This window comes from Babylonia areolata, chromosome 17 (genome assembly GCF_041734735.1).
Source record: "Babylonia areolata isolate BAREFJ2019XMU chromosome 17, ASM4173473v1, whole genome shotgun sequence".
Taxonomy (NCBI): domain Eukaryota; kingdom Metazoa; phylum Mollusca; class Gastropoda; order Neogastropoda; family Buccinidae; genus Babylonia; species Babylonia areolata.
In genome coordinates, this window is record NC_134892.1 from 19,186,742 (window position 1) to 19,198,446 (window position 11,705).

At 43.7% G+C, this 11,705-nt stretch overlaps 1 protein-coding gene across 4 annotated transcripts in view; it reads left to right on the plus strand.

Annotated features, from left to right (window-relative positions):
- LOC143291712 (uncharacterized) overlaps positions 1 to 11,705 on the plus strand; it is a 36,661-nt gene that overhangs the window by 12,160 nt on the left and 12,796 nt on the right. For 3 of the 4 annotated variants that reach the window (XM_076601738.1, XM_076601740.1, XM_076601739.1), the window contains exons 2-5: positions 567 to 795; positions 1,131 to 1,337; positions 1,528 to 1,561; positions 7,016 to 7,141. In XM_076601738.1, the coding sequence (XP_076457853.1) occupies positions 612 to 795; positions 1,131 to 1,337; positions 1,528 to 1,561; positions 7,016 to 7,141 (551 nt within the window). In that variant the 5' untranslated portion in view covers positions 567 to 611. The remainder of the gene's footprint in view (positions 1 to 566; positions 796 to 1,130; positions 1,338 to 1,527; positions 1,562 to 7,015; positions 7,142 to 11,705) is intronic. The other variant, XR_013056570.1, reaches the window with a different exon arrangement.

An 11,705-nucleotide genomic window follows, 5' to 3' on the forward strand; every position in this document is an offset into this window, starting at 1 on the left:
AGACTTGGGGGAACACAGACCTACAGGTAATATAGACCTGGGAGACAAAGACTTGGGGGAACACAGACCTACAGGTAATATAGAGCTGGGAGACAAAGACATGGGGGAACACAGACCTACAGGTAATATAGACCTGGGGGACAGACTTGGGGGAACACAGACCTACAGGTAATATAGACCTGGGAGACAGACTTGGGGGAACACAGACCTACAGGTAATATAGACCTGGGGGACAGACATGGGGGAACACAGACCTACAGGTAATATAGACCTGGGAGACAGACTTGGGGGAACACAGACCTACAGGTAATATAGACCTGGGAGACAGACTTGGGGGAACACAGACCTACAGGTAATATAGACCTGGGAGACAGACTTGGGGGAACACAGACCTACAGGTAATATAGACCTGGGAGACAGACTTGGGGGAACACAGACCTACAGGTAATATAAACATGGGGGAATGTAGACGAACGGAACATAGTCCTTGGGAAAATATAGACCTTGGGGACCATAGACCTCGGACGATGCCGCTCTCACCGGCATGCATGTTTGTATGTTCACAGACGCATTGTAGACGTTTGCCCGGCTGTTGACGTTAGTTTTGCGAGATGCTGCTGCTGATGATGTTAGTGACACTGGTGATGACGGACACGGGTGACGCCAGCAGTGACACCACCTGTATCGCCGTCACTGACGTGTTCTCCACCAACGTCACCTGTCTGTTCGGACGGAACATGTCCAAGCTCAGCTTCAACGTAAAGTTCTTCTATCCGGATCGCAACGCTGAGCCAGGTACGGGTGTGGGGGCGATGGGGAGGGTGGGTGTGGGGGAGATGGGGAGGGTGGGTGTCGTGGAGATGGGGCTTGGGGGTGGGTGCGGGGATGTGAGTATGGGTGGATGAGAGATTCACACAGGTTAGGCTGTCTGATGTAGGTATGATGTTTTTGTAATGCCCTATGAGCTTGGTGTCTGACCACTATATAGGTAATGGTAATAATAGTAACGATGAATACTTGTTGAGCACTTTCCTCCCTTAAAGTACCCTTATCAATCAGTCAGCATGCTAAATGACAGAAGCTGGCAAAATATAAAGTCTATGTTGCGAATTCATGTCCTGTCCCTTCAGAGTTTCCTCTTGCCTGCAACACAAAGCGGTCTGGAGGTCTGGTGTGCCAAAAAGAGATCGACGTTGTCTTTGATGAAACTCAGGAGATCAGTGACCGAGTGACCTTCACAAGGCCTTCGTCCATTACAGTGCTGAGAGGAGAGTATCTGTGCCAGGCCATTCCTCACGTGGGCGGCTCTTTGGACTACTGCACACTGACCTATCGTGGTCAGTCCTTAATCGGTTTTGTTTTGTTGATGTTGCTGTTCTTTTTGTTGTTCTTGTGTGTGACTGTGTATGTATACATATATATATACATATATATATATATATATATATATGTGTGTGTGTGTGTGTGTGTGTGTGTGTGTGTGTGTGTGTGTTAATCCCACCTGACATTTGTCTCCTCCATTTTCAGAAATTCCAGGACTGGCTGCTCAGACTCGAACACCGTATCCTTTGATGTGTGTGTGTGTGTGTGGGTGTGTGTGTGCGCGCGCGCGCGTGTGTGTGTGTGTGTGTGTGGGTGCGCGCGCGCGCGTGTGTGTGTGCGTGTTTGTGTGCGAGACAGAGAGAAAGTTTGAAGATAACATTCAACTGTGAACAGCAAATGATAATGATAATAATGATAATGATATTTATCTTGTTCAGAGACAAATCAAAGCGTTTTCGCACCAGTCATTCACACGCATGCTTAACTCTAAAACTGGAGAAACTGAAGACAAGGAAGAGGCAGGGAAGGGCGGCTATATTTGGAAGAAGTGGGTTTTAAGGCCAGACTTGAAATAGCTGAGTGCGGAGACCTGACGAAGCGAAAGAGGAAGTTCATTCCAACTGCAAGGTCCAGAGACAGAGAAAGAACTGTGGCCAAAGGTGGGGTGTTTGAATCTGGGTATGCGTGAACAGAGTGGATCCGAAGCCGGTCATAGAAAGCGAGATGGACTGTACAGGTGAAGGCAGCCACAGAGATAGGAAGGGGCAGATTTGTGAATACATTTATGACATGAAATACTGAACTTATTCTATGTGAGACATGGAGCCAATGGAAATGTTGCAAAAGAGGAGTGATGTGCTCAGATCTTTTCTTTCTGAGGACGAGTCGGGCAGCAGAGTTTTGTGTGCGCTGAAGGGACTGAATTGATGGAGCAAGAAACCAGACAATAGAGAGTTACAGTAGTCAAGGCGAGAGAGAATGAGAGAAACGACAAGTCTAGATTTTGCGTCAGTGGACAGATATTTCCAAATGGAAATGCCTGACTGATATATATATATATAATTTTTTTTTTTTTTTTTTGCATGGACAGTGTGTTGTCAAGGACAACGCCAAGGTTCCTGACTGAACTGGAAAGAGGGATGGATGTACTGCCTAGTTTGATTTTGTCAGTTGCGATGGAAGAGAGTTTTTGTTCAGTTCTTATGATCATTGCTTCAGTTTTGTCCGCGTTCAATTGTAACTTATTTAGAGTCATCCAGTTTTGAATGTCCAGGAAGCAGTCGGATGTTTCTTGCAAGAGCGACAATTTTTCAGGGGTATCACTCTTCTGGAGTTGAATGTCATCAGCATAAGAAGGATGACTGACATTATGGCGGTTGATAATTTCAGCGAGAGGAGCAACGTAGTGTGAAGAGCACTGGGTCTAAAACAGATTCCTGTGGGACTCCGTGTTCGATTTCAACCTGGTCAGACTGGCAATTATCAATTATGACAGACTGGAATCGGTCAGTGAGAAATGATTTGAGCCAGCTGTGAACTGAGCCAGCTGAGAACAGTGCCGTTGATACCATTTAAAAAAAAAGTAAAATGAAGACGGGAAAGGACTGAATGGTCTATCGTGTCAAAGGCGGCTGACAAGTCGGGAAGAATGAGAAGGGAAATTTGTCCTGAGTGGGACGCTAGCAGTAGATGATTCAGGATGTGGAGGAGAGTGGTTTCGGTGCTGTGGTCAGCACGATATGCAGACTGAAAGGGGTGGATGAGACTGTTGAAAAAGGTGATTGTTGAGCCGCTTCTTAAACGCAAAACAGATTCTGTGTGTGTGTGTGTGTGTGTGTGTGTGTGTGTGTGTGTGTGTGTGTGTGTGTACCACTTTCTCTCTCTCTCTCTCTCTCTCTCTCTCTCTCTCTCTATATATATATATATATATATAATCACATATGTATATGTATATATATATATATATATATACAGAGAGAGAGAGAGGGGGTGGGAGGCTGATGGACAGACAGACTGCTGATCAGATGGCCAGACAAATGAAGAGACATAATCGCTCACTCGTCTTCCTCTTTTCGGAGGGACGACGAAGGACAAAATCACAGAAACCACGTAAACCCACAGTTTCTCTCAACGTGAGAGTCGTTCCCCTCCCACATTTTCTCACGATGTGTGTGAAATCGTGGGCAGTCCCTTTTGCATTTATTAGAAATATTTCTTTTGTCATCGGAGTTGGTTTTTTGTCCCCTTCCCCCCCCCCCACCCCCCCACCCCCAGGAAGTCAGCATATTCGGGGCTAACCTCCATATCTGGAGGCCGTCCGCTGTCCGCAACCTGCGACCCCTGAATTCCAGTACTGAAGGCACAATACTTAAAAACAACAACAACAAATGATAGTCTCCCTTTCCTTGTGTCCGAATGCGAAAGATGGGTCCGCTGTGAAGAGCCGAGTGCTGTAATCAATACTCTGCCAAATGCAGTGTGGGGGTAGGGATTAATGTCCCTTTCCAGATCTCACCAGCGGAATGTATCACTTGTTTTTCGCCAGTGTTCTGCTGTCTGATTTGATAATTTTGTCCACCAGTGAGGGATGGTATGTCTTTGTTGGTCAAAGCACAGACTGTTGTAGACAACTGATTCTCTGTCCGTATCTGATAAAGCATAGGTTTTGACAAAGTTGGGATGACAACCCATTGCAAGCACACATTTTGACTTCCCTTCTCCAGCATAGTATGCGAAACAGATTATTTGCTACTCACTGTTATATATTTTTTCATACTAAAGATCTGTTTCGGTTTCCGCTTATTTGTATTATCATCCTTTACTGATATGTTTGTGGAGTCTCTCGATTTTGATGTTTTCCCTCGCATATACAAGACTACCACTGAATTGTTAGTGATATTACTTAATCATACACCGCGGGGAGAGTGTGTGGCAATGCATTGTTGAGATATCTGACAGGTTTAGAAGGAGCGGAACTAAAACCGTGTCAGGTATAACGATTGGCCATATCTGGTTGACAGGAATCAATTCTCAAACATGACTTTCTCTCACACTTACCATCTTACTCTTAATATGTAGTATGTTTACCCCTACATCCTGCATTCTCACCACACTTCCTACCTACCACAGGATCACAGCTCTCCTGCACACATGGACAACCACCTGCTGGCCCCACAACATCTATGCCACCTCTCTGTTCAACCTCCCAGCTATCACCTTCTCACACTGCCGACACGTTCCTCCACACTCTCCCATTCCAATAGCACCCTAAGTGCCCACTGCCCTGCCCCTTCTTTTCTTTATCCCTCCCATTTCTACAACACTCCAGCTACACACATCTACGTCCACCTCCCACTGCACCATCTAGCTACCCAAAACCTAACGCCCCCTCACGTCTTATCAGCCACATTTGCCAAGACCCAGAAGCATTCCCATCAAGATACGTATTATTTCATTCTCAAATAAGAATAAAAAGAACCACCATTAAAAAAAATAACTTTAAGATTGAATGACAAACGGTTATATAGAAATTAAAAAGGGTTCTTTACAGCGCAAAAACACTTCGTCCAACAACACTGTAATGTTGATGCAGAGAAAACTGGGGGGCCAACTGAGGAAACAGTTGAGTTCTGCACAGAGGGTGGGCTTTGAGGAAGGAACTGCCCACATCTGGAAGTATGAGGAAGGAAATCTGGACGAACACTGAGAAGAATGGCCCACATACTTTCTAGGGAAACGGCCCCAGACTTGCCAGAGGTAAGAAACACTAAAGAAGGAATGGAACATGCTGTCTGGAGGTACAAAAACACTGAGGTGGCCCAGGCTGTCTAGTAGGAACACTGATATTATCTAGCGTAAGTAGAACATGCTGTCTAGAGAGGTAGAGAACAATGAGGAAGGAATGACACAGGCTGTCTGGAGGTAGAACAGAGGAAGGAATGACACAGGCTGTCTGGAGGTAGAACACTGAGGAAGGAATGGTACAGGCTGTCTGGAGGTAGAACACTGAGGAAGGAATGACACAGGCTGTCTGGAGGTAGAACACTGAGGAAGGAATGACACAGGCTGTCTGGAGGTAGAACACTGAGGAAGGAATGACACAGGCTGTCTGGAGGTAGAACACTGAGGAAGGAATGGTACAGGCTGTCTGGAGGTAGAACACTGAGGAAGGAATGACACAGGCTGTCTGGAGGTAGAACACTGAGGAAGGAATGACACAGGCTGTCTGGAGGTAGAACACTGAGGAAGGAATGGCACAGGCTGTCTGGAGGTAGAACACTGAGGAAGGAATGGCACAGGCTGTCTGGAGGTAGAACACTGAGGAAGGAATGGTACAGGCTGTCTGGAGGTAGAACACTGAGGAAGGAATGGCACAGGCTGTCTGGAGGTAGAACACTGAGGAAGGAATGACACAGGCTGTCTGGAGGTAGAACACTGAGGAAGGAATGACACAGGCTGTCTGGAGGTAGAACACTGAGGAAGGAATGACACAGGCTGTCTGTAGGTAGAACACTGAGGAAGGAATGGCACAGGCTGTCTGGAGGTAGAACACTGAGGAAGGAATGGTACAGGCTGTCTGGAGGTAGAACACTGAGGGAGGAATGGTACATGCTGTCTGGAGGTAGAACACTGAGGAAGGAATGGTACAGGCTGTCTGGAGGTAGAACACTGAGGAAGGAATGGCACAGGCTGTCTGGAGGTAGAACACTGAGGAAGGAATGGTACAGGCTGTCTGGAGGTAGAACACTGAGGAAGGAATGACACAGGCTGTCTGGAGGTAGAACACTGAGGAAGGAATGGTACAGCCTGTCTGGAGGTATAACTGAGGAAGGAATGGTACAGGCTGTCTGTAGGTAGAACACTGAGGAAGGAATGGCACAGGCTGTCTGGAGGTAGAACACTGAGGAAGGAATGGTACAGGCTGTCTGGAGGTAGAACACTGAGGAAGGAATGACACAGGCTGTCTGGAGGTAGAACACTGAGGAAGGAATGGTACAGGCTGTCTGGAGGTAGAACACTGAGGAAGGAATGACACAGGCTGTCTGGAGGTACAACTGAGGAAGGAATGGCACAGGCTGTCTGGAGGTAGAACACTGAGGAAGGAATGGCACAGGCTGTCTGGAGGTAGAACACTGAGGAAGGAATGACACAGGCTGTCTGGAGGTATAACTGAGGAAGGAATGGCACAGGCTGTCTGGAGGTAGAACACTGAGGAAGGAATGGCACAGGCTGTCTGGAGGTAGAACACTGAGGAAGGAATGACACAGGCTGTCTGGAGGTAGAACACTGAGGAAGGAATGACACAGGCTGTCTGGAGGTAGAACACTGAGGGAGGAATGGCAGGCTGTCTAGGACACTGACAGGCTGTCTAGAGGCACTGAGGATGAATTGCAGGCTGTCTAGAGTGGGGCATTGAGTAAGGAATGGCACAGACTGTCAACAGTAGGAGACACTGAGGATGCACAGGCTGTCTAGAGGTAGAACACTTTGGAAATTGTGGCCGACACAGACTGGTGAGGAGAGAGCGATAACGACGTTGTTTTAACAGGGGACATGGATAGGTGAAATAGCAAGCCCACTTATAAGATCTAGGGGTGGGAACGTGTGAGATAAGAATGCCAACTGAAATGGTGGAGGGATGAATGGTTGGGACAGAAACAACGCACAAACATGATCTTAACAGTCATGCAAGACATTCCCCAGGAGAGGAAGGCAGCGACCCATTGCTTGTTTCCCTGTTCGGGATCGTACTTCTCAATGGGGCTGTAATTATCGCTGTGATTATCGTGTGTGCGATCCTGTACATAAAGCGAGACAGGTAAGCAAGCTCAAAATGGTCTATAATTTAATTTACAAGTTGTCAATGTTTATTCATTACTTTATCTTTGGGAGATCTGGAAGATCTTGAGTCATTATTGGTACTGACTCAAGCAAACTGAAGCAGAGAAGGGGTGGTGGGCTGCTTTATAAATTGGACATGCATGAAAGAGTCTTCGTAAAAGGTACATATGCTGAATGCAAAAATTAAGAAAAAAAAGAGGAAAAAGCCGTTGACATCCACAGAAATAAGTGTTCACCGAGTACATTTGCAGAAAACAGATATGAAGTTTTGAAGAAAAGGAAACACAATCAAACACATAAACTTGTTCTGAAGGACATGCATTCAACTATTTAGAGATGTGCATTAGAAAATACTTTGACACGAGCAGGCATTTGTAGACAGAACTACAGTCAGACGGATGGATATTTATTGGAAAAAGAATACATTCAAACAGGGCTGACATTTTTAGATATATATATATATATAACACGTTCAAGAAAGTGGACATTTGTAGAAAGAGAATGCGTTTACAGAGAGCATATATTTGTAAAATATTATTCATTCAAATACACAAATGCTTGTAATTCACCCAAACACAGACACACTGGAGGAAAAAACAGAAGAATCATTAAGATGTATATACTTACAAATTCGGAACTGATGACGATTAACGATTGTGGGAAGAAAAAATATTCAAGCGTATGGATACTCATAGAAATAATCAAGTCGGTGCAAGTTGATATGTAGGGATATGGATATTTATTACTATATTTGAAGACTCATTTAAAATGACTTATTCAAACATTCTCAGTTGTTTTTGCTTAGAATGTTATTATGTGTGTATATCAATTATATGTGGGCTTTTTGGGTTGTTGTTTTTTTGTTTGTTTGTTGTTTTTTTATGTTGTTGTTTGCTTTTGTTTTATTTTCCTATTGTTACTATGTTTTTGTCAGATTTGTCTTTTCTCTTTTCCCAGTATATGTATTTATCCATTTATGTCGTCATGTCAATTGTCCATGTGATATATAAATGGGAAAATAAAAAAAGCTTTTAAAAAATGAAATCATTCGTTGATAGAACAAAAGTACGCAAATTTGAATAGAAATGCTTTGAAACAGTTAGATGTTTTCTGAAATTAAATATATTATAACAGATATAGGCCAATATATGTGAGAAAGAAAATGCATTTAAACGTGTAGATGTCTATGGGAGAAAAACTACTGTTAGACAGGTACTTGTAAGAAAGGAAATGCTAAGGTGGAAACAGAATGTATTCACATGGATAGATATTTGAAGACATTGTACACGAATTGGTGAACATCTGGTTGAAAACTGCATTAAGAACAAAAATGAAAAAAGGGGGATTCTCTCTCTCTCTCTCTCTCTCTCTCTCTCTCTCTCTCTCTCTCTCTCTCTCTCTCTATATATATATATATATATATATATATATATATACATATATATATATGTGTGTGTGTGTGTGTGTGTGTGTGTGTGTGTGTGTGTTGTCACACTGCCGCATTCACTCAACTCAAGCTCACACGACAGATAGACTCGCACACAACGTTCGCATTCTGACTTCACTCTTACCCAGGGATAAACAACATAACAACGTAAAGACACTCCTTTCTGATTAGTAATAATTTAAAGAAAAATAAACAATCATGTTCACATTTTTCCTTCAGATATAAATCATATGAAAAGTCCAATCCAGGAAAGCACAATATTTTTATATTCTCCCTTACGCTTCCCGTTCAAGTTTTTAAATGATTATTTTCATTGGTTGTGTTGTCAGTTGGTGCTTCCCAAACATCTTTCGGTGGCCGATTTTTCAGCCAAACACCTTCGTCCGAAAACAGGCCAGGCGCTGAGGATCCTGAAACATCCTCAGAACCTAACTGTAGTTAAATCGAACAACTAGTAAAAATAGTACTCACATGACTTTCGTCGCCATTCTCGTTTTACTGAACCAGTGTTCAGAAACGTAAATGAAAATAAAACATCGAAATTCCACAAAATTTAGATTAAACGATGTCACCGAATTTCTCATTACCAAACTCGAAATTACCGACTCACCAGTACGTCAAAATCAGCTTCCCTGAACCTCCACAGTTCAACAAGGCTATGTCTCACATTCTCTCTAAGAATGTCTGTTCCATGACTCTCAGAACCCAAGGTCTATTTTTTTTCCCAGGTCACTCCTGTGACCAGTTCAGCTGTGCACAGAGAGGGAAGTGGCAAGAATGTTGGTGCACTTCACAACAGTGTCAGTATTCACAACAACAGCTCGTGAACACATATTCACCTCAGCGCCTAAAGACACATGCATCACGAGCCTTTCTCCAAACATTAAGTTCAAACTATTTACAGTAACACAGCCACACCACACAGGAAATCTGACCTTTACAATAAGCACATTATGACAACCAACTTGGTGTTATGACACACACACACACACACACACACACACACACACACACACACACACACACACATATATATATATATATATATATATATATATATATATATATAAAAGAAGACAATACGTTCAGTCGGAAAAAAATTGCTTCAGGCATAAACAGTTGTTGAAAGAACGCACAATAAAGGAAAACGTATGAACAAACAAATAACAATATCGGAAAAGACATCTAATCCATGAATCACGAAATAAATAATCATATAATCAAAACAATCGGTTTGACCACATCCATGCTGTTTTAATGATGATGTGGCATCTCTGTTGCTCTTATTGTTGTTGTTGTGCCGTTGAGGATGCATGGTTATGTATGTATGTATGTGTGTGTGTATGTATGTATGTATGTATGTAGACCAGCAGCAAAGTGAGAGCTGTAAATCAATAGTTTCTGCATGGTCTTCATGTCAATGGTTTCTATACTGGAATGGGAAAACTATGAGTCTCAAACTAGATGACAAGGTGCTGCAGATTTGGGGCTAGTTCTAAAACCCTCATGGCCGGGAGAGTGGAGATGTAACTTGAGCAAGACTCTCTACACAAATAATCGAATTCTCGCCCAGATAGTCAGGACCGCAGCTCCCTCTGCTTCTTTGCTGGTCTTAGTCGGACACAATTATCATAGTATACCATGTATGTATGTATAATAATAATAATGGATACTTATATAGCACACTATCCAGAAATCTGCTCTAGGTGCTTTACAAAAACGCTTTTGATAACATAAAACATTATATCTATGTTACATACACACACCAAAATGTGACCACACACACACACACACACGCACGCACGCACGTACGCGCACACACACACGCACGCACGCACACACACACACACACTGCATACATACATTTTAACATACATGTGTATCTAACAGCTACCCTAACAAATACGCACACATAGGCAGGCACAAACTTACATAAACACACGCACACACAATACACATTCATATACATGCATGTAGTTGTGGACCTGCCACAATTGAATGTATATATGTATGCATGTATGTGTATATGTAGGGCAATTCGGGACAAGAAACCCAGTCGGGGTCAAACGCCCACACCCAAAATATCGGAGATGATGGCACACGACGAGCCAATGACACTTTTACCGTTTCCGCTTGATGGCCGGGAAAACACGCCCCAACACGGAGGCCACTCAGACGTCAGCTATGTTTTCCACATGCATTTAATTGTTTTCACCTTGAATTTTGTAAAACCCATGCTGGTGAAATTTTGATGCCAGTGTCTGTTCTTCATTCAAAGCAAAGTTCTGTAAAAGGAATGTGTTAGCTGTTGAATCGTGGCGTTGAAACCGATTTATGTCCGTTGCTGTTTCCTGGAAATTCTATAATCTATGTGTTTTCAAATGCACAAAATGAACAAATGGTGACTGCTGGACCTTTTAAAACAAGGTTAAAATGGTAATTAAAAAAAGTTTTAAAATCAAAGGTACCTTAAGATGAAGATAAAAGCAACGTTTCGAGTAAAACAAACTCAAGTGGAGAGGTGAAGAAGTGTTGGCAGGTCTCAGCAGCCTGTATTGAAGAGGTGAGCACATCTCAATGGCTGGAAACTTCTGCTCTGCTCACTGTGTTGCTGGGGGAGAGGGGGGTGGTGGGAGAAAGATGAGGGTGGGGCTCAAGGAGAGGAGGGCGGATGGGAAGGAGGGGAGAGGGGGTTGGGGGCAGGGGGGTGAGGGGGGAATGGGAGGGAAGGGAATGCGAGGGAGAAGAAGGGACGAAAACTAGTGTCACTCTCTGACATTGATTCCAGTAGGTTGCACTGTGCCAAGGCGGGAGATGATCTGGCTTTCCAAAAATTTCCTGTGTAGGCAGTCGCCACGGCTGTTGCACCGAAATGCTGCCACTGATATATGCGAAAGGTTGTGTTGCCTGGAGTTGAAGTGGTTCCTACTGGGGTGTCTTTTCTAGCAAGTATGTTGTCCCCGTGTTCTTTGAAGCGGTCGTTGAGGGTTCTGTAAGTCTCACCTGTATATATTTTGAGGCAGAGGCTGCAGAATAGGGCATAAACGACGTTTGGGGTTTGTCAGTTAAAGTGTGATTTGATGTAGAATTTACT